Source organism: Myotis brandtii, unplaced genomic scaffold (genome assembly GCF_000412655.1).
Source record: "Myotis brandtii unplaced genomic scaffold, ASM41265v1 scaffold1167, whole genome shotgun sequence".
In the NCBI taxonomy this organism is placed as follows: domain Eukaryota; kingdom Metazoa; phylum Chordata; class Mammalia; order Chiroptera; family Vespertilionidae; genus Myotis; species Myotis brandtii.
This window is the reverse complement of record NW_005354039.1, coordinates 1,205,586-1,229,484: the sequence shown is the minus strand read 5'-3', so window position 1 is coordinate 1,229,484 and position 23,899 is coordinate 1,205,586. Positions and strand designations below refer to the sequence as shown.

Here is a 23,899-nt window from a genome sequence, read left to right as displayed (position 1 = left end):
CCCCCCCCCCCCAGGTGATCTTTCTCGGTGGTCTTTGGGCTCCTCCCTTCTTAGTTCTCCACGCCGTTTAAATTGCTCGTTTTTCGCGCTTCAGACCCATAGATTACCTATTACACACTGGGCATGGGGGTTTTTGGACTCAGAAAAGTTGCCATCAACGAAGGAAACACAAGTCACTGCTTCTATTTTACGACCAAACGAGAAATTATGACTTACTTTGTTAAAGATTAACTGATTTCTTTAAAGTCACTGGTTGTTTTTTGGGGGTGGCGGGGGTGGGGAGGGCAGTGCATGGGATTCCTTTGAGGATCTGATGAGAGCCGTGACTTCACCGAGAAAAATTCAGTTTTACAAACAAGCCTCATGAGGGTCACGGACCCGGAAGCAAAGTTAAGAATTATTTTAAATATACGTTTTGTTTGGTAGGATGGGAAGAAGAGGGAGATGTGAAGAGGGGATATCAAAGCAAAAATAACTGCCGGTAGGAAATGGCCAAATGACTCCGATATGTGATGTTTGCGTTAGTAAAATAACAAGGGGGTGGTTTAATTTACTGAAGTACACCTGCAAAAATTTTCAGAGATACCTGGTACCTTTCCTAACCCTTCCCTGGCAAAATGGGTGACATCAGCAAGAGTTTGAGGATATGTAAGCTGTAAACGGACATAAGGACATCACCAATAAGTTCGACTCCGTGAAGCTCTGTCTAGGATTTTATTAGACTGCTTTCCCCCCAATATACCTGTATTGGAAGATTGAGACAAAAAGGCACAAACTCACATTAAATAAAGTAATCTAATCAAGTCTACAAAGTGTATTTTGTAAAAGAAGTAGCACTAGAAACCAACCAAAATAAGTCAGGGAGTCCCAGTAGGGACTGTAAGAGAACTTGGGAAGATCCACGCCTGCCAAGAATACTGACCTGTCCCTGACCTCTCTCTCTCTCTGAGAAGGGCAGAGCCCAGCGCCCCTCCCACAGAGGCACTGCTGCTTCCAGCCGGGGCTGTGACCCTGGAAACGAAAGGAAGCAGCTGATCTGAAGGGGCGGGGCACATCCTCAGGCACTACCCTGGAGCTGAGTCTTTCATCATAAGCCCCTCTGAGGACTAGCTACTTTGGGGGGATGTGAAGAGGGAAAGGGGATACTTAGAAGACTACACTGTTGCCCAGCAGCAACACCATCTGTGGGGATGGAATAGACCGGAGAAATCCCTCCTTATGCTTATATGGGCTGCAGCCCCAGACCTAACCGACTCCAGGAAATTCTAGCTCAGCTCATGTGGATGCTTTCATACTGGGCAACAGGTGAAGGTGGAAGGAGCCAGAGAAAAGGCAGATAAAGAGTGAGTCCTCACCAGAGCTGGAGTGATATGTGTGAATCTCAGAGAAGAGCTGAAGGAAGAAGACTAACATCTGACCCTCAAACCACCTAAACAACTGCTTAGAATATTACCAGTTGTTTCTCCCAGGATAACCCACATCTGGACTTCACTTAATTGATGAAGAAGGGGGAATGTTAAGCACAAATATAATTATAGCTAATGCAGTGCTTGTAGGAGAACATTCACATTTTTCTCCAACAGGAACGCCTCTTCAATTTTTCCAGTCAAAATAAATGCTACTAGCAGTTGGGATGTTAATAACCAACTGAACTGCACACCAAATCCCTTACTACTATAGACCCCACAAGGTGAGGACACTAAAAGGAAGGTGTAACAGGCCTCGAAGGTCAGAGCTAACCATTCTGAGGAGTCTGAGTCTGTCCACCTTTGCCCCAGGAGGGCCACAGGGAAGCATCCTTCAGGATGTCACAGGTGCAGTCCTGTGAGAGACTCCCTTATTGCACTTAGAAATAAGGCAAAACAAATGAACAAAAATTTGAGGATAAATTTTCCCATCCCACTTCTCTACCAACAGAGATTTGGTTTCTCTCATTAGCAGCTGTGCCCAGGCTAGCATGGGCTTGGATCACTATACACTTGGCCAACATTACTTCACAGGGTTTGGGAAGTGTTAGGTGACACCACAGCTATCTCAGATTCTCCCATGGGGAAGGCATACCCAGGTTCTGCCAAGTTGTAGGAAAGTATGAAGCGCTCAGTGGCTTTTGTTCCCCTGGAACCTGGACACCCTCACTGGCCTACTTTGGTAGAGTTCTGTACTGTGGTCACTACTTGCTTTTGATTGTCCAGGACAGAACTCAGCTTGGGGGCAGGATGAACTGAGTTCTTGATTCCCAAATCCTTTCCAGCAACTGGAGACAAGAGGGAACATGTTCGGCTGGGAAGAAGCTATTTGCATGCTCATTTTGTGCAGCATGAAAAGATCAGGACTCTTGTGTCCTGACCAGCCTCAAAGACAGAGGACAAGAATCTAAGAAAGCACAGAAAAAAGAGGATTATTGCTGAGTGACAGCACCAGCCCAAATGGGAAGAGGAGCATGGACATACAGAGCTCCTCGGGGGGCAGACTAGTGTATATAGGGCAGGCTCGATTCTAAGGGTCACACTGGACAGGCCCCTCCAGGTGGAGAGCTGGCCCTGGCATATCTGCAGAGACAAAGACAGAGTGGGCAACAGGTGGGCTGAGAACCCATAGGTATTTCTAAGACTAGTGACCAGAGGTGCAGTGCCTGGGGCAGGGGTTATTTGTATTTGTTAAATTTTCAAAGCAGAGGCTGGCTGGGCCTTGGGTATTTCTTTGGTGCTTAGAGCACTCTAACAATGGGTTACTGGGAGCAGAGGTCAGAGTTATGAAGCTACATTGCTGTTCTGTGGAACTAGGGGGAAAACTATTTCTGACTCATCCCCAGGTGAGCACTCAAAATTGCAAAGATCTGTTCAGGAAGCAAAATACCTCAGTTTATCCCAAGGCTAAAAACAAACAAACTTAAATCGATTAAATCACCACATCACAAAAGGCAGCTATTTTGAAAGACTAACAATGTCACTTGAAAATAAAGGGCGGGGGGGGCACACAGAAATGGGTTGAGAACACAATGGCTGGAGAGGGAGGAGCTGTAAATACAGCAACCTCCACGCCACATATCTCGGAGGAGCAGGCTCCTGCACACACGGGCTTCATAATACCAGAGGGTCTATTTGTTCACAATATTCAAGGGCGTCTAGAATTAGCTATAGTAAGGGATCGAAAGTTGCCTGAAGAATGGGCACAGAAAGGCTGCGTCCGAAGATGGCCTGTCACTCGGGAGGGTGGAGCTGCTGGGCCTTCCTGTTGACCACTGTCTTGCAAAACTAGAAGAGAAATACAATTATTAAGGAAGCAACAAAGGAAAACAAACACTGTAAATCATTGATTGGGGAATTTCAAAAGGAAGAAGGTTGCCAGTTGGTGTGGTGGGGCTAGAGGGAGAGACAGAAGTAAGGTTCAAGTAGTGACTGAGAAGCTGACACTGTAACAATCCACTTAATCCTACTCTGATCTCCCAGTTCTCATGCTGACACATGTGTCAGGGAGAGAGGTTTGCATCACTGCCGGCATCCCTCCCACCCCAGGCCTCCTAGTGCTAGGGGACAGCCAGTTTTTATTTGATAAAATGATCTCTCAGAGACTGATGGAGAACAAGGCCAGGTTTTGTATGTGTGTGTGTGTGTGGTATTTTTTTTTAAATATATTTTTATTGATTTCAGAGAGGAAGGGAGAGGGAGAGACAGAAACATCAATAATAAGAGAGAATCATTGATCAGCTGCCTCCTCTCCACACCCCCTACTGGGAAGTGAGCCCGAAACCCAGGCATGTGCCCTTGACTGGAATCGAACCCGGGACCCTCCAGTCCATAGGCCGATGCTCTATCCACTGAGCAAAACCAGCCAGGGCTGTGTGGTATTTTTAATATATATATATTGTTTTCAGAGAGGAGGGGAGAGGGAGAGATAGATAGAAACATCAATGCTGAGAGAAAAATCATTGATTGGCTGCCTCCTATACAACCCCGACTGGGGATGGAGCCCGAAACCTGGGCATGTGCCCTTAACAAGAATCAAACTGTGATCTCCTGGTTCATGGGTCAATACTCAACTACAAGGTCAGGTTTTTCATTCCATGACCAAACCCACTCTGAGCTGCTAGAAAAGCAGGTCTGGATATGTGTAGGGCACTGGGAGCAATTAGAAGGAAGGGAATTAGGGGAGAGTAACGATATGAAACAAGGGACATCCCATTCTGGTCCTACAGTGTGGGCAGAAATACTCTCCACGCTTTTGAAAGATGCTACCTCTGATGAGGACAGCTACTTAGTATGGGATCAGGGGGTATAAGGAAGGGAATAAAGCACCAGACAACAATGAACACCAACAGACTTTCAGGGTGGGGTGGGCAGGGGATGCTATCAGTTGGGAGCTAGGAACTGCTCTGGCACTGGGTCTGGGTGGGGGGTAAAGAGAGTGCCTAGAATGCTAGCTTCAACTTGAAATGGCTCAAGTTAGGAGAGGAAGAGTAATTAGTTTCAGAGAAGCTTCAATTCTGCACCCACCGCCCCCATCCCATCCTGTCTCACTACCCTGTCTGTCTCTTTCTGGATAGTTCTTTGTCCCTGAAATGTACCAACAATCATAATTTCTTTCAGTGGAAGTCCAAAAGCATGACAAGCCTGTGACAGTCATCATGATTCCTAGAGAGTAGGATGAAGAATGAAGTTGGTTTTCGGACTCCATAGTGAGCCGCTGAGGCCTTGAGGACCCAAACTGATTTTAGCACCTATGACATACACAGCGAGAAACTGGGTACATACAGTGCAGAAGGGAGTGGAGTGGCTTTAGTCATCTGCTGTCATTCCTTTCACTGGGTCCTTTTGTCTCATCTGAAACAGAAAAAGCAACAAAAATTGAAGCCTCTTGCTGCCGATGGAACTCCACCACAGATACATCCTGCCAATAGATAGAGTCAATCAGAAGAATAGAGTTCTGCATACATAGAGCCAAAGCTAATGCATGTTATCTATTATTTCTTTGTTCCAAATGCTGTTCTGTAGCATTTGTACATACACAAGCTCTGAAGAATCTGGACTTTTAAGCTACAGCCCTCCTCAGAGTTACGTTTTATTCACTAAAACTTTAATACCGACACATATTGCAGGGATTCTACCCCAGTAGCGGTAGTTCTCCACTGGGAAACATCCTCAAAATATATTTCCTGCCACATTTCAAACCCATGCCCGCGCCCCCGTATGTCCATGTGGAACATCGGCATGGTAAAAAAAAATTCTCCTGGTCCTCCCCAATGTAGGTAAGAGTTTCCTCAAACATGATAAAAACTAGAGGCCCGATGCACGAAATTCATGCAAGGGGCTCAGCCCTCGCAGCCGCGGCTTCGTCTGGAAGGTTGTTCAGCTGTCCGGTCTAATTAGCATATTATGCTTTTATTATTATAGATAATTGCCTGGGTTACTTGTAGATTCTTGGGTCCCAGACCTGATAAATCAGAACCTAAAGGAGATGGACCATAAGTGAGTCATAAAATCAATCAATCTGACAAGCCTCACTTCCCATAGCCCACAGCAAAGATCCTCTGCTCCGAACAGGAAAGTCTATTTTCAGACACACCTTTGAGTAGTTTCTTAGCTATACCTAGAAAGCCTGTTTTCTGTAGATTTTGCTCAAAACTCACTTTCCTGAATAATATCTTTAAATTATTATTGTTCCTGTAACTTTAGTTGTCCAAATTAACAACTGTTACTATATTATTTCCTAAGGGTTCAACGAATTCAAGAGTTTCCAACATGACAGATCTGTGAAGGATAAGGGCACTGTCATATTTTTAAAAAGACAAAAACTTACCCCCTGTGGGATAGGTAGGAATTGGGGGTATTTTGTATGAACATAATATGTACATAGAAATAAATATAAATGTAAAAGTTCCCTAGCTCTGTCCTATGAGATGGCCTGGGAGCACCAACACCCCAATAGTAATGAGCACACCTAGCAGCCACACACCTCCCTCCACTAAAAGGAACCAGGGCTTCGTGGAGATATGGCGGATTCTAGGGTTGAGTCATGGAAAGAACAAGACCAGCCTGGGACACCCTGTTGTGCTTCAGGTGAACAAAGGTAAGTAACCTCACCAGTAACTAGACAGAAGGACAGAATACAATGAAAAACACCGAATCTTTGACATTCTGGCCTAAAAGACATAAACTGGGTCTAATCATGCAGAATCACTGGACAAAGCCAAATTGAGAGACATTCACAAAATGACTAGCCTATAACCCTAAAAAATGTTAAGGTCATAGATGCCCAGGAAAAATAGGAATATCACTAGGTTGAAAGAGACTAGAAGGCTGCAGTGTGTGGTCCTGGGTTGTATCCTTTCCTTTAAAGCAGGGGTGGCCCTTTTTCTGCCAAGGGCCATTTGGATATTTATAACATCATTCGCAGGCCATACAAAATTATCAACTTAAAAATTAGCCTGGCCTGGCCGCTGTGGCTCAGTGGTTGAGCATGAACCAAGAGGTCACCGGTTTGATTCCCAGTCAGGGCACATGCCCAGGTTGCGGGCTCAATCCTCAGTGGGGTGCATGCAGGAGGCAGCCAATTGATGTTTCTCTCTTAGCAATGTTTCTATTTCCCCAGCCTTCTCCCTTCCTCTCTCTCTAAAACAAAATCAATAAAAACATTAAAAAAAAATGAGCCTGCTATATTTGGTGAAACATCTAACTCATCCTTAATACCTTGGCAGGGCCAGACCACATGATTTCACGGGCCTAATATGGCCAGATGTTCCCCACCCCTGCTTTAAAGGAATGGAGTCTCTGGATAAAGGAGTATTATATTCTTGCCATTTTCTAGAAGTCTGAAATTATTTTAAAAGTTTTAAAAAGACAAAAATGTGGCCTGGCCAGCATGCTCAGTGGTTAACTGTAGACCTATGAACCAGGAGGTCACGGTTTGATTCTGGTGAGGGCACATGCCTGGGTTGTGAGCTCAATCCCCAGTGTGGGGCGTGCAGGAGGCAGCCGATCAATGATTCCCTCTTTTTTTTTTAAATATATTTTATTGATTTTTTACAGAGAGGAAGGGAGAGGGATATAGAGTTAGAAACATCGATGAGAGAGAAGCATCGATCAGCTGCCTCCTGCACACCCCCTACTGGGGATGTGCCCGCAACCAAGGTACATGCCCTTGACCGGAATCGAACCCGGGACCCTTGAGTCCGCAGGCTGATGCTCTATCCACTGAGCCAAACCGGTTTCGGCAATACCCTCTTTTTTTATATACATATTTTATTGATTTTTTACAGAGAGGAAGGGAGAGGGATATAGAGTTAGAAACATCGATGAGAGAGAAGCATCGATCAGCTGCCTCCTGCACACCCCCTACTGGGGATGTGCCCGCAACCAAGGTACATGCCCTTGACCGGAATCGAACCCGGGACCCTTGAGTCCGCAGGCTGATGCTCTATCCACTGAGCCAAACCAGTCAGGGCCAATGATACCCTCTTTTCATTGATGTTTCTATCTTTCCTTCTCCCTTCCTCTCTAAAATCAATAATAAAACACATGCTTATTAAATGTCAGCTCATTAAAGATCACATACATTTTCAATAATTAGACAAGTAATTTAATATCATGGGAGCAAAGTTCCTTGGGCCTCACCTAGATCCCTGTATACCCTGAGAGTTCAATGCTAATGCAGACCCAGGTCCTGTTTCCCTACTGCTTGAAATAAGATGCAACTTCCCATCAGGGAACCTGATAGTTTCCCCTACTCTCAGAGACAAGGTGCCCCCACCAGGGTGCCACTGAAATAAAAATGCATTATTTTATGCTTACTCTTGCAGTCTGGGGCTCTTGCAGTCCAGGACCCCTCCCACCTTACCACCTGCCTGCAGCAGAGGTGGGAGAGGCTCCGCCACCGCCACTGTGCTTGCCAGCTGTGAGCCCAGCTTCTGGCTGAGCGGTGCTCCACCTGTGGGAGCGCACTGACCACCAGGGGACAGCTTCTGCATTGAGCATCTGCCCCCTGGTGGTCAGTGCATGGTCATAGTGACCAGTCATAATGGTCACTTACGCTTTTATATATATAGATGCCTTAAGAATGCTTATTTCGTGTTTCCTGGGGCCTAAGTGACATGAGAGATTTTATCTGAAGTTTGTAGTATTCCTTAGATCAAGCCACTGTACTACACACACACACACACACACACACATTTGAGAAACATGAAAATAGAAACTTCTACTTGGGTTTCCCCACCCCCCTCTACAGTGGTTTCCTCTAGGAATGAGGCCAGGGGTTGGAGGAAAGGGACTTTAATTTATCTATTTTATTTACTTATATGCACTTGTATTTTTAAATATTTTCTAGATCCTTTGAAAATTGCTTTTAATATTATGAAACACTCCTTTGACCTAAAAAATAGTAAAAGTTTTGTGATGTTGCACTATAGTTTTGCAAGATACTGTCATTGGAAGAAACAGAATTCTCTTATTTCTTATAATTGGCATGTGAATATTACACTTATCTCAAAACAAAAAGTTGTTAAAAAACAAAGCTAGTTTAAAAAACATACACACACATCAGTTTAAGAGCCTGAAAAGTAACCATGAGCCAATTAGCATTCCCTACGGAACACAGATATGAGGCACATGTGGAATTGTTTTAGAATCTATTTAGAAAGCCTCTCTATAAATAGGTTCAGCCCTTTGGGAAAGCAAGTTGGCAATAAATAGCAAGAGTCTTATAATTACATTTGTAGGAATTTATTCTGAGGAAATAATCCTAATTACCAAAAAACAAAACGAAACAAAACAAAACACTGCACAAAAATGTTCACCATAGCATTATTTACAACAGTGAGAACCTGTAAACAACACGAAGGAAAATTCAAATAGGGTAAATGACAGAGAACAGAGTAACATGTACGTTGCAGTCAGAAAGATGCATATAAAGAAGTTTTTTAGTGGGAAAATGCTTCATTATAATGTTCGGAAAAAAGGTAAGATAACCACCTGGCACATGTAATACAATCATAACTAAATAAGTGTGTAGAAATCCCTGGGCTGGCAGCTTGGTTGGCACGTCATCCTGATACATCAAGGTTGTGAGTTCGATCCCTGGTCAGGGCACATACAAGAATCAACCAATGTATGCACAAATAAGTGGAACAACAAAATTGAACTCTCTCTCTCTCATAAAAATTTTTAAAGTGTGTAGAAAAACTTAGAAATGCAGGAAAATGTTTCCAGTGGTTGTCTTTAAATGCTGAGTACAGTGATTTTTTTTCTTTCTACTTTTCACAAAAATATTTAATGCCTATATATTACCTTAATATTGAAAAGTGAAACTGCATTTTAAAAGAAAATAAAGCTACTCCCATATTTCAAGATGTTGTGGAGTGTTCTGGGTGGTCTGCCCTGGGGTCAATCATTGCCAGGCAGGTCAGAGGGAATTTAGATTCCACAGAACAGTAGCATCTTCCACATGTAGGGGTCCCTCAGCCTCAAAGTCCTAGTTCTGTCTTCTACAGACACGATGGGACTCTTGGATTCTAATCTTCCATGGCCCAGCAGGTGAGCTAGGTACCAAGTGGTTTCCGTTTATCAGCCTAACCCTCAGAACTTATACAGGACGGGGCAAAAGTAGGTTTACAGTTGTGAGTAGGTTGGAGTTGTGATACATGAAACATGGAGATTATCCTTGTATTACTAATTGTATTATTTGCCACACGAACAACCATAAACCAACTTTTGCCCCACCCTGTATTTACCACAATTCCAAACTGGAAACTAGGTGTAGTGTTCTGCAAGGCACTTCACTGCACAGGGACCCTTATATATTCTCTGGGTAAGCAACCCAGAGTTTAAAACTTAAAATCTAAACCTGATGGTGGTCCCTCAGTCAAAAAGCCATAGGATGAAGCAAGGGCCCTCTGCACTAAGATTCAGGTGATGTGAAAGGGACAGGCACATTCACATGCAAGCACATGAATTGGGAGATGGACTACAGGGAGGCTCAGAGACAGCCCCCAAGGGGGACCAGAAGGACCAAGTCCAGAAGGGAAAGATTATGGAGGAATCAGAAGACTCATGGAGCTGATGGGGACTTAGAGAGGAAGGCCCACAGGGAAGGCTGGGAGAAAAATTGTGGCAGAATCTGATTTTCTTTTAGTAATTAAAAAAAATTACTTATTGATTTTAGAAAGAGAGGAAGGGACAGAGAGAGAAAAACATCGATTTGTTGTTCCACTTATTTATGCATTCATTGGTTGATTTTAAAAAATATTTTATTGATTTCAGAGAGGAAGGGAGAGGGAGGAGAGATAGAAAACATCACTGATAAGAGAGAATCATCAATCGGCTGCCTCCTGCATGCACCCTACTGGGGATCAAGACCCGCAACCCAGGCATGTGCCCTTGACTGGAATTGAACCCGGGACCCTTCAGTCCTCAGGCCGATGCTCTATCCACTGAGCCAAACCAGCTAGGGCCATTGGTTAATTCTTATATGTGCCCTGACCCAGATCGAGCCCGCAACCTTGGTGTATCAAGACGATGCTCTAACCAACTGAGCTATATGGCCAGGGCCCTCTTTTTATATCCTCACCCAAGGGTATGTTTTCATTGATATTAGAAATGGAGAAAGGGAGAGGGAGAGAGAGAGAGAAACTGATGTGAGAGAGAAATATCGATCAGTTGCCTCCCATAGTGTCCTGACTGAGGATTGAACCTACAATCTGGGTACATACCCTAACCAGGAATTGAACCTGTGACAATTTGGTGCACGGGACGATGCTCTAACCAACTGAGCCACACTGGCCAGGGCCCTCAGCAGAACCTTATTCACGTGCACAGAATCTTTAGTGTTTTTCAGTAAATGTTCTAGATAGTCAAGTAAATAGGGATACAAATTTTCTTAAAAACTTTGAGTTCTCCTCTCCCAGGCTCATTATCTACAGAATTAATGGCCAAAGGCCCAGGAGGCAGTTGGTTCAGTGAACTAGAGGGTATCCTTCACTTCTTTGAGTCTCAGTTTCTCTATCTATAAAGTAAATAGTACCTATGGCACAGGTTGCCATCAAGATTTAATGACATAATACATGCAAAACTCTTACTACACATGAAGCCACACAGTAAGATTCAATAAATGTCAGTTTCTAGTAATAATAGAAATGCTTTTATTACCACTATGTTTAGGAGATAGGGAGTTCCCCACACAAGAGGTGATCAAGCACAAGCTGGTGGGAGGCTGCGGAGAGGACTTGAGCACTAGACATATAATTGACTAAATCCATGGTCGGCAAACTGCGGCTCGCAAGCCACATGCGGCTCTTTGGCCCCTTCAGTGTGGCTCTTCCACAAAATACCACGTGTGAGCGCGCATGTACAGTGCGATTAAAACTTCGTGGCCCATGCGCAGAAGTCGGTATTTAGTGGAAGAGCCGGTATTTTGTGGAAGAGCCACGCTGAAGGGGCCAAAGAGCCGCATGTGGCTCGCGAACCGCGGTTTGCCGAGCTGCAGTTTGCCGACCACTGGACTAAATGACCTTTAAGGTGCCTCCTCCCACTTTCATGATTATGAGTCTCTTAAGAGAGCAAGAGGAGGGGAGAGGGAGAAAAAAGGGAGAGAGGCAGGGTATACGGAGGGAGATAAAGAGGGAGAGAGAAAGATCACTTTCCTACAGGGACACATTTCCTGACATGTTTCTTTTTAGGGCAAAGGACTAATCTCTTGATCCCTCGTTTCTCAAATTGAGCCTCATCCAAGAATGGTGGGTACGACAGAGACTAAAGTTAAAGCAGTGGTGACTGTGGCGTTACAGTGACCCCTCATAACTCACCAAAATATCTACCCACACTAGACTACTATGCATTGATTTAAAGAATAAGTTATAAAAATAAAGAAAGAAAAGAAAGAGAAAATGATTAACAGTTATAGCCCTGACTGGTGTGGGTCAGTTACTTAAGTGCAGTCCCACACTCTGTAAGGTCAACAGTTCCATTCCCGGTCAGAACATGTACCCAGGTTGTGGGTTTGATCCCCAGTTGAGGTTTGTGTGGGAGGCAGCCGATTCATGTTTCTCTCTCACATCGATGTCTCTCTCTCCTTCCCTCTCCCTCTCTCTCTTAAATCAATGAAAACATATCCTCAGGTGAGGATTAAAAAAAAATTATAATTCCTGCCCTAACCGGTTTGGCTCAGTGGATAGAGCGTGGGCCTGCAGACTGAAGGGTCCCAGGTTCAATTCCGGTCAAGGGCATGTACCTTGGCTGCAGACACATCCCCAGTAGGGGGTGTGCAGGAGGCAGCTGATCAATGTTTCTAACTATCCCTCTCCCTTCCTCTCTATAAAAAATCAATTAAAAAAAAATTATAATTCCTATTGCAAACTTGCAGTGAATCATGGGAGATTGAATACATGCATTTATTGCTATTCCTCCCCCAAATCCAAATAAAACGACAGTAAAAGGATAAAGGTATAAAGCCATGAAGACAATAAGAACAGAGGAGACAACAGCAGCTAAGAGATAGTAACAACATTCTGGAAGATGAAAAATAGATTGAATAGTGACTAATTCTCAGAGAAGCCTGAGCTGACACCTAAATGCCTGTGAGGAGGGAGCCAAGGAGGAGCAGACCAATTTGTGCTGTAGGTTTTCCAAAGGCTCAGGAACTGGAAGCACCTCTGAAGGTGGGAGTGGAGGTGGAGTTGAAAACAGGTGACTTGTTTGAAAGTCCAAATAAAGAACAGTTCAGTCCTAGCTGGTTTGGCTCAGGGGATAGAGTGTGGGCCTGTGGACTGAAGGGTCCTGGGTTCAATTCTGGTCAAGGGCATATGCCTGGGTTTCGGGCTCAATCCCCAGTAGGGGGCATGCAGGAGGCAGCCGATCAATTTTTCTCTCATCATTGATGTTTCTATCTTTCTCTCCCTCTCCATTCTTCTCAATCTATAATAATAAAAGCGTAATATGCTAATTAGACCGGACATCCTTCCGGACAACCTTCCAGATAAAGCCGGAGCTGTGAGGGAAGCCCGGGTCCCGGGTGCCAGAGGGAAGACGGTGCTGGCAGCTGGGGGAAGGAAGGCCTTCTCTTTTTTTTTTTTTTTTTTAAATATATTTTACTGATTTTTTACAGAGAGGAAGGTAGAGGGATAGAGAGTTAGAAATATTGATGAGAGAGAAACATCGATCAGCTGCCTCCTGCACACCTCCCACTGGGGATGTGCCCGCAACCAAGGTACATGCCCTTGACTGGAATCGAACCTGGGACCTTTCAGTCCGCAGGCCGACGCTCTATCCACTGAGCCAAACTGGTTAGGGCAGGAAGGCCTACTCTTGCACGAATTTCATGCATCGGGCCTCTAGTAAAAATATAAAAAAAAAGAACAACAACAACAAAAAGAACAGTTCAGCCCTGGCATTCCCTCCCCCAGTTCTCACAGTCAAGCAACCAGCCCTCTTCCTACCACAGCAAAGTCAGCACCTGGGAATTTATACACAACAGTAGTGTCTTGGCAATTTTCCCGAATGCACCTCCCTTTACAATATATTAGATTCTCAATTGTATATTCTTCAGAGTACTGTTACCATAAAAGCATTGAACTACAGAGAAATTAACAGTATAGCAACTAAATAGTGATGTCTTCAATGTCTCAGACTACTGTTTTCATTAACCTGATAAAAAATGTCTGTAATATATTCATCAGTTCTCTTTACCTGATTCAATGGAAGACAGGTATCTAACTTCAACAACCTTCTTTCTTTTTTTAAATTGATTTCAGAGAGAGAAAGGGAGAGGGAGAGAGAGGTAGAAGCAATAATGATGAGAAAATGTTTAAAAAAAAACAATGAGAAATCACTAATTGGCTGTCTCCTGCATGCCCCCTACTGGGGATCGAGCCTGCAACCCAGGTATGTGCTTTCACTGGGAATCGAACCGTGACCTCCTGGTTCATGGGTTAACGCTCAACAACTGAGCCACACTGGCTGGGCAACAACTGTTGTTCTTCTTTTTTAAAAAAAATATGGTTCTTTTATTGATTTCAGAGAGAAAGGAAGAGGGAGAGAGAGATAGAAACATCATTGATGAGAGAGAATCATTGATTGGCTGCCTCCTGCACACTCCCACTGGGGATCAAGCGCGCAACCCGGGCATGTGCCCTTGGCTGGAATTGAACCCAGGACCCTTCAGTCCACAGGCTGATACTCTATCCACTGAGCCAAACCAGCCAGGGCAACAACTGTCATTCTTAAGCATGAGTGAGTATCTTCATGCTAAGTTAATTAGTATTTCTTAAAGCTTTATTCTTTCATAACATCTGGGCAACAAACATTTAAAGTCACAAATAATGCAGAATTAAAATCTGTTATTGTGACATAATTCATTTGGTAATTAGTTGCCCAAGATGCACAGTAGAGTCACAATACTATACAGCTTTGTTCTTAAATGTGGCCAAGGACCACCAGCCATTTGAGGAAAGTCCCTAATGCAAAACACAGAGTACAACAAGAAAAAGGAGCTATGAGGAAACAAAGACTATTCTTTGGAGCAGAGATACCCCAAAACCAAATACAAAAACAAAAACTATAGCTTTAGAAAAGGAAGATAATGCATGTAGGAAAAAAGAAAAAGTACTTAAAACCAAAACCCCAGCTGGTTTGGCTGAGTGGATAGAGCAGGGGTCCTCAAACTTTTTAAACAGGGGGCCAGTTCACTGTCCCTCAGACGGTTGGAGGGCCGGACTATAGTTAAAAAAAAAAACTATGAACAAATTCCTATGCACACTGCACATATCTTATTTTGAAGTAAAAAAACAAAACGGGAACAAATACACTATTTGTATTTACATGTGGCCCGCGGGCCGTAGTTTGAGGACCCCTGGGATAGAGCATCAGCCTGCAGACTGAAGGGTCCTGGGTTTGATTCTGGTCAAGGGCACATGCCTGGGTTGTGGGCTCAATCCCCAGTAGGGGGTGTGCAGGAGGCAGCTGATCAATGATTCTCTCTCATCATTGATGTTTCTCTCTCTCTCTCTCTCCCTTTCCCTTCCTCTCTGAAATCAATCTATAATAATAAAAGTATAATATGCTAATTAGAGCGGATGTCCTTCCAGACAACCTTCTGGATGACCTTCGGGATGAAGCTGGGGCTGCGAGGGAAGCCTGGGTCCCGGGTGCCAGAGGGAAGCTGGTGCCAGCAGCCAGGGGAAAGAAGGTCTACACTTGCACGAATTTCGTGCATTTGGCCTCTAGAAAAATATATTTTAAAAACCCCACAAAACATAGTGCCCTGGCTGGTTTTCTTAATGATTAGTGCAATGAAGGATCACAGGTTTGATTCCCAGTCAAGCACAAGTTACCTGGGTTGCAGGTTCTTGCAAGTTCGATCCCCATCCCCAGTCTGGGCGCATACAGGAGGCAACCAATCAATGTCTCTATCTCAAATTGATGTTTCTTTCACTCTCTCTAAAAATCACTCGAAAAAATATCCTTGGACCCGTGGCTCAGTTGGTTGGAGCATTATTCCATACACCAAAAGGTGAAGGGTTTGATCCCTGGTCAGGGTTCATGCGGGAGGCAGCTGATTGATATTTTGATATTTTCTCTCCACTTCTTTCTTTCCTTTCCTCCCTCCCTCCCTCCCCCCGCTCTCTCTCTCAAATCAATTAAAAAATGTTTTTAAATTATAAAAGAGCCCTGGCCTGTGTAGCTCAGTTGGTTGGGTCTCATCCTATGCACTAAAAGGTTGCTGGCTCAATTCCCAGTCAGGGCACATGCCCAGGTTTTGGGCTTGGTCCCCAGTGAGGGGCATGCAAGAGGCAGTCAATCAATGATTCTCTCTCATTGTTTCTGTCTCTCTCTCCCTTTCCCCTCTCTATAAAATCAATACATATTTTTAAAAAAATAAATAAATAAAGGTATTGTACAGTTGCTAACAGGGTCAAAATATGTTACACTGTAACATGGATTTGGCTTTGCTTTCTCTTCCTCTGCAAACTATTTTTAAAATTCCAATTCCAAACAGGGCTCCTGCATTTACAGTCACCCTGGAGGAGAGGGGTCATCTAAGCTTTTGGCACAGTTCTCCAGAGAATGAAGAACACGCAAAGACAAGGGGTGGGAGTTAAAAAAGAACTCCCTAATGATGAAGGCTCTTAAAGCTCAGATCTGAGGGAGGCAGACCCAGTAGATCCTCTGGCAAGTTCTCCCAAGTCCAAGAATTCAAATTCTACCCACGGCAAAAGGCTGCCTGCAAGCACTTCCATGAACCTGTGTACTTTAGGCTGCCATTTGTTAGACAGTGGGTGGCTGAAGCTCCAGACCAAAGCCCTGAAGGCTCTGTGATCCATTTAGTAACCTTTTCTTTTTGTCAGGATTAGGGTGACAAAAAAACTCAGGCCTCTCTTATATAGTCAGAATGGCCAGAGCCCTGGATGTTAAATTCTACCACTCCTGAAGATCCTTAGCCAAAGAATCAGAAATTGTGTCCAAAATCCTACCACTTCCTGCCAAATGTAGCTGAATGAATAACCAAAACATCTGCCTTCAAGAGGAACTAACTCAGCATACCACTTAACCAGTGATCAGCCCAGGAAGTGGCATCCTGGAGTTAAGAACAACTCCCCTGGGGGCTCCAGAGGAAGGAAGGGCTCCTGCCATGCAGTATGGGGCACCACAGCACCCAGGCCTGCGTCTCACCCAAGACCCTGCTGGAGAGCCAGACAGGCCATGCAAAGCAATGTCTGCCAGACACCCAGGCTCTGTGCCAACCCACTCAAGGCAAAAAGGGAGAAATGGATGGAAGATCTTATGAAAAAGAGCTTTCTTTCTTATTTTTAGCTCCAAGCAAGAAGGAGGGGCCCAAATAGCATTTAGAGGGAGGAGAAGAGGCAGAATGATTAAGAGCTCTGGCTCTAACGCTGACCTTATCACCAGCAGGCTGTGTGACCCTGAGCACATGTGTTGAACTCTCAGAGCCTCCAGCTTCTTATCTGAGGGTAGGGATCATAGTGGTGCCTACTCATGGGTGTTGTGAGGCTCACAGGAGATGGTGTACATAAAAGCCTCAGAACAGTGCCTTACTCAGTGAGTATGTAATGTTATTTATGACGATCTCCTCAGAGTGAGCCTTGCAGGCAGCATCTCCAAACGTTAGATCTTCAGGCTCCCACGGAGCAGACTCCAGACTCAAAACCACCTAATAGAGCAATTAATTCTGTGTGTGCTGCTGTGTCCTCTGTGGGACGTGTGTGTGGTATTCACAATCAGCCTGCCTCCTCCCAGGGTCACCTCCATCTCTGGAGCCCAGCACGATTCCCCCACTGGCTCTAAAGAACCACTGCAGCAACTGTATTACTCACTTGGCATTCAGCACGTCCTGCCATATTTGTTCTCTGGATATGCCAAGACCTCAACTAGAGTGCAAATTCAAGAGCACAGGCTGCTTTCCTGATAGTTCCCAGATTGCCTGGCATTAGGCCTTACCCACAGCAGACACTGACACGTTCCTAGAACCACAAACAGTGCCCTCAGTGAACTGTTCCAGCACGACAGTCCCCTTCACATGTTTATCTAGTCGAGAGCCCAGAGCTCCTGTGGACATTCACTTACCTCATCCAGCTGTCTCTTCGTCTCCTCTTCCATCCTTCGAATGTCGTCCATGGTCAGGTCAACCCACTTATCGAGCCAACAGAACAGCTGCCTGTGGAAGTTTGTAAACAGACGCTTCTCTTGCTATAAAAAGGAGGGAACTCAGTTAGAACCCAAGAGGTGAAGGCCACTGTTGTAGCTCCCCTCCCCATAATCACCGAACCAATAGCCACACTTTATTTTTTAGTTTTTTTAACCATTCTTTAAAAAAAATGTTTTTATTGATTTTTAGAGAGAGGGGAAGGGAGCAGGATGAGAGAAAAACATCGATCGGCTGCCTCCTGCATACCCCCTACTGGGGATCGAGCCCACAATCCAGGCATGTGCCCTGACCAGAAATCGAACTGGTGACCTCTTGGTTCAAGAGTCGACGCTTTACCACTGGGGCACCTGGCCGGGCCAATACCCACACTTTAATGGGGAGGTGGGGGAGGAGTGATGCCTGGCTGGCTTAACTAAAGCAGTCCTCCAGTCCCATAGGGTCAGTGACTTTTGTCTTCACAAGTCTAATAGGTATGGCTTTGAGTGGGAGGGGGCCCCCAGGAGAAAAAGGGTGTCTACCTCACAGCTAGGCCCTGTGCCCAAAATGCTACCTAGACAGCAACCCATGAGCTCACAGCTAAGCCAAGGCCCCAAAACAACTGTGCCAAGTTTCCTCCTTGTCTCTGAAGACTAAAGCCAGGTTAAAACTGGCCAACAGCAGCTATAAAATATAGCCCAAGAGTGAGGCTCTAACACGTCAGAAAAAGAGGCTATAAAAACTCCTTACATGTGCCTAGTTCAGTAATTCAGGGCACTGGAGAATCTGGCTCACAGTGCCTCTTGCCTTTTGGCTTCAAGAAAAGACAGAGACTGAGTTTTATTTGTATTTCAATCTTAGTAAGCCTCTTCCTGTTTCCTTTTTTTTTTTTGGCCTCAGTTTCCTTCCCTGTCACATGTGGTGCCCTTGGATGGACAGTATTAAACTGTAAGACAGTTAAGTATAAGGATACGTGGGGGTCTGGGAAATCAAACTGAAATATTTGAATGTCATCTACCCTAGGATACAAGTCACATGGGTTGTATGATCTTCTCTTGGGCAAAACACCCCCACCAACCCATAAAACTGGGAAGGCCTCACCTGGTCACTTACCTTATGTATAAAGTTTTCCACTTTGTTCTGCAGGCCCCACCACTTGAACTTGACAGTAACCAGTTTGTATGCACACATGTATGGGCACTCTTTCTGATTTACAAGTTCTTGCTGTATTAGAAACACATCCACAGGCAGGCAGGTAACTAACAGAACTGAGCTCTGGCTCTCCCTTAGCCCAGCCCCAGCCATTGGGAGAGGCCCACCCACACTGGGTCCATCCCCCTGGTGGTGAGGATGTGAACTGCACCTTCCAATTGGGGCCCAAGGGTCCTCGGCCTGTTTTCATAGATTTAAATTTTGCTGGGTCTTCCTCTGCTTTGTAATCCTGAGAAATGGTAGAATTGGAGTTGGGGGAGGGAGGAAAGGAGGAAAAAAGAGACAGGGAGAGAGGGAGATAGGAAGATGAAGGGAGGGAGAGAGGAATCAGATTTTCCATCAAAGTACACTTCACGCCAATCTTAATGCTGATGGCCAACAGAAAATACGGGAAATATTATAAACAGGATATGGAACTGTTACATTTGCCTCAGAGGAGTGTTCTGGTGGCTTTCTCTGCCAGGGTTTGTGTTCAGTTCTACCATATGAAAGTGTCACCAGACTGTTTGAGCAGACATGTATTCTACTGTCTAAAAACAATTTTCAACCTGGAGTGAGCATCCAAATTACCAGGGACAGCTTTTTAAAAATACAGATTTCTGAGCCACTCCACCTTAAACCCAATGAATAAGAATATCTGAAGATAAGGGCAGCATGGTTTTGTTGTTGTTGTTGTTTTTTAACCTCTGGGGGTGACTCTAAAACACACAGCCAGAGCTAAGAACAACTGGCTATCGTTCCTGAGATCTAACCTGATCTCTGTCTGGCTTGTTTCTTTCTTTTCTTTTTTTAAACTGTCTTGTTTTAATAAAATCATTATTAGAAATGTTCAATGTATCGAACATAAAATGTTCAATTATAGTATCCTCTTGTGCATTTTTGTCAGTTTCACTTCACTGATGTAGAATGCAGTCAATGCTGTGCGCTAATTAACCATAATAAAAGCTGACTCTTTGGCAGTTCCTCTGCATTGACTGTGGGCCCATGAAAAGCAAACTCATAGCAACTACCTAACAAAAATAATGACATCAACAAATCACAGACATACACACACAGTCATAAAATATTTCCCAAAGCTAAGATTATTTATGTATGCTTAAAAAAAAAATCTTCCCTACCTCTGCTCCTCTCCATTCACACGAAACAAGAGTTGACAAAATACTCGAAGTCATACTCTTTGCTAGCATTTCTGTTTGAGAAATATCTGTGTGTGTATGTTCAGTTTGAGAAGATCCATCAAGCTGCACCCTTATGATATATTCACTTTGCTATATATATTCCTGGGATATGGAGAGCAAACACTATTCAAATTCCTGTTCCCTGATTCCATCAGGCCTGTCAGGCAGGAAGAGTACTGAATGAGGGAGAACTACCCTTTCCTTTCCTGAACAAATACCTCCTGTGAGCACAGCAGTGAGCAGGGCAGACCAGGTCCCTGCACGCTCCACCTGCATGGTCAAACAGTGGACCATCCTTTGCTAGGCACCTGCTGCCATGTTTGTTACTCTGAGAAGCAACTACCAACTTGTTGAGGGCAGGGGACTTGTCTTTTCACATATCTGGAACATTCCTTGCATGGAACACACAAAACAGAATACTCCAAACACAACAGGTGGGCACTAAATGTTTCTTAATTACTGGGTTGGAAAAATAAATTTGAGAACTAGTTTCAGGCTAAGTGTCATTTCAGCGGGGCGGATCACCCTCAGGACTACCAACAGTACCTACCCTGTCCAGTGATCATTTCCAGAGGCCAAACAGGACACACACATCTGGGCCACTATTTCCCTGGTGGTGTTCCCGGGTCAAGACAAGGGAATTCTTAATACTAATTTTAAAAATAAAACAATACCCAAGAGAGAACTTCCCATTTAGCCAACTTGGGTCTGGTTCCCTGATTTCTCTGACACTTAGAAGTCATTTCTTCATCTCAAAGGCTACACACATCTCTAAACAGTTCCTACCTTGCTAAGTACTTGGCTTCGATCTGCAATGTCTATATATACGGTTTCCACATGTTTCCATGACTCAGACTCCAGTTTATGCACCTGCAGGAACAAGGAGCATCACTGTGTAGTTTTTATCAGCTATAAAGCACCCTTTACCCAGAAGGGACACCTAAAAACAGCTATTCCCATAGCTAGAGAGGTGAGATTTCTACTGGTAAAGAATTACAAAGAAAATTATTCAAAGGAATGGGAAGATGAATTTTAAGTGGGTACACATTTGAGAACTAATGCTCTGATTTTTCAGCCTAAGGACCACTTCAGCAGGCCAAAACACTCTCGGGGCTACCTATAGTACCTATATTATCTCCACATGTTCCCCCTTTGTAAAGACGATAAAACACTCGCGGAAATATTGCCTGCTTAGCCATATACTGTTTATTTGGATGCTTTTAATAAATTAATTCCAACATGTTGTACATATACATAATATGAAATTATGATACAAATTCAAAATGTACAAAAGGATATGATACAGAGTAATTCTTTGTCTTGTTTATCTCCCAGTCCTCTCCAGAGTTAACACCTGCTACCAGATTCTATGCACTTATAAACATCCATGTGTGAAGATCTTTCTTTTAATACAAACGGTAGCACATAATACACACCATTTTGCATCCTGCTTTCTTAAACAATGAACAATGTATCTTGAAGATTTTTCCCTATTGGTTCTTTTTTCTCTCTATTGGTTCTTTATAATGTTTGCAAAATATACCACTATAAGGCTGAACCAGAATTTATTTGTGTTCTACTGGTGGGCTCTTGTATTGTTTTTAATCTTTGACTACACAAAGAATGCTGCAATGAACCTTCCTGTATATAAGTTATTTTGTACATGTGTTAACATAACTGTATGATACATTCCTAGGTGTGGAATGGCTGGGGTAAAGGATAGATGTATTTTAAATTTGAGGAGTTACTGGGAAATTGTGCTCTACAGAGGCTGTAATCCTGATGTTTTAAAAATACAGCTCCTCTGTACCAGAAGTTGCATTTTAGATCAATCCCAGTACAATGCAAAGGCCCTCTAAGGAGTCTTAGAGATCATATTTTGCAAATCAGAGACAGAGCAACCCCATGCTGGTAGGACAGGTCTAGCAGAGGCCATTACCCAGCAGGTCAGGAAAAGGAAAGCACAGAGCGGACCCCATGGCAGGGATGGAGAAGCAACAGGGCAGAGTCGCAATACCCTACCCTGAAGCTTGGAAGCCTTTGGAGCTCTTGGGAAGTGCTACTTACATTCTCCTGCTGGCCAAGATCGGGTTTGTGCCAGGTTTCAATTTTAATCAGAAAGTCTTCTTTCATGTACTCATTCTGGAAGGGGGGAAAATACCTTATTGTCACCAGGCTCAAAGTTGAAAAGTAAAGATTACTGGATCAGAGACTGCAACTTCTGCCTTATAATAACAGCTAACTTTACTGGGAGCCCACAGCATGCTAGGCATGCATTATCTCACTCAATCCTCACCCCAGCCAACAAGGTCTGTAGTAATTTATAGATTACTAGCTTATGCACAGGGTGCTAATAATTAGTAGTGTGGGAAGAACAGAGGAAGACTTCCTAACCCACCAAAAATGTTCATCACTACCCCATTCCCCCCTAGCCAACCTTTTGCTGAGGTCCAAAGTTCTCTTCTCAGCAAATGAACTCTTCATGCTAATTACTATCTTCTTCCCTTAGTGCTTTTTCAAAATTAGAACTAAGCAAAGGAGGAACACATTAGTCCATTAATTCCTTAGCAGGGACTGGGTTCCCAAGAACTGCCTATGTTGACCAACAGGGACAAGGCACTGGATGAGGATGCTGAAAGGTGGAGAGAAGGGGCAATGACACAGGGGATGGGCATGGAAGAAAAACCCTGCTGACTTCATAATTATGCCACGGGTCAGTGTTCACTGAGGTCAATAGATGCCCATTGGGAAGCCCCACTCAGGTCAGCTGAACTGAAGTTCTGTACAAACCTAAAGGTATGACGTGGCGCGAGCAGGGAAGAGCCTTGGTTCATTCTGAACATGTGAGAGCCAGAGCTAGGAGGCCATGACTGCTGCACCTTACAAAGCCACATGCCAAGGCAGCTTAAAGAAAGAGGCTTCTTTGCCAATTAATAGGTTTCTCCTTAGGACTGAAAGGATTAAGCCTCAACAACTCCAAAAGTCACCCAAGAGAAAGAGAGGAATACCCAGTAACCTCCAGTGCAGTTACATTTTTATTTCTTTTTTCTTAGAAATCATCTACAGTTCCATCCTCCCCACCCCCCCTTGGAAAATACTTACTGTAATAACTGCTCCAAGGCAAGGACATGGAAAGAAGAGAGAAAAAGATTAATGAGGGTGAATGAATATCTGGCCCTCGGCCCCAGAGATCACAATAGCAAAGAGTTCTCCACTCCCTGGGGCTTACCCACAGTCACCCTCCAATTCCCAGTGAGTGCATTTGGTACCTCAAACGCATCAACCCTCAAGTTTCAATCATATGAAAGTCCCCAAAGGCCAAATCTGGGACTTAATTAAAGGAATGACACTATTGGCTCCTTGAGATTCTCTCCAGTTGAGCAAGGAGGGGGACTGGCTCTGAGGAGCTGAAGCAATGAGACCCACCGCTCTGTCTCAGAGCATCACCTGGTGTCCCCCTCACTGCAGGGGCACAGAGCAGGGCACTTTAGGGCAGGCACATCTATCTGCCTCCTGCATCCCTCCTCTCACTGTAACCAAACCTCTCACCCTCTATACTCCTGCTCATTGTAATGAGACCCCTCGGAAAGCACAGTTCAATTATTTATCAGAGAAAATGACTGCAGCTCTAATGTCACTGGGGAACGGACTGGCTCTCCTCCTGACAACAGGCTGGATCATTCTGTACCCTCTGAATTTAGAGTTATCTCAATTTCTGATGGCTGCCACACTGCCATGTTTGGACACTGATAGGACTAACAGTCAAACCCCACAACTCCAAAACTGCAACTAAGGTTACCTGTGAGACTGAGATGAGGAAAAGTCGAAATATAAGGGATAAGATTTATCTTGTATAGAAATAACCCAGGAGACTATAAGTAATTTCC

General features: G+C 44.2%; 1 protein-coding gene across 1 annotated transcript in view; it reads right to left on the bottom strand.

Moving 5' to 3' along the window:
* Positions 1 to 697: 697 nt before the first annotated feature.
* PITPNA (phosphatidylinositol transfer protein, alpha) overlaps positions 698 to 23,899 on the bottom strand; it is a gene marked incomplete at its 5' end in the record, with an annotated part of 37,106 nt that continues 13,904 nt past the window's right edge. Inside the window, 8 exons of the mRNA XM_014529682.1 lie at positions 698 to 3,254; positions 4,752 to 4,820; positions 17,565 to 17,687; positions 18,736 to 18,846; positions 18,986 to 19,063; positions 20,799 to 20,882; positions 22,080 to 22,154; positions 23,115 to 23,122. Of these exons, the coding sequence (XP_014385168.1) occupies positions 4,776 to 4,820; positions 17,565 to 17,687; positions 18,736 to 18,846; positions 18,986 to 19,063; positions 20,799 to 20,882; positions 22,080 to 22,154; positions 23,115 to 23,122 (524 nt within the window). The remainder of the gene's footprint in view (positions 3,255 to 4,751; positions 4,821 to 17,564; positions 17,688 to 18,735; positions 18,847 to 18,985; positions 19,064 to 20,798; positions 20,883 to 22,079; positions 22,155 to 23,114; positions 23,123 to 23,899) is intronic.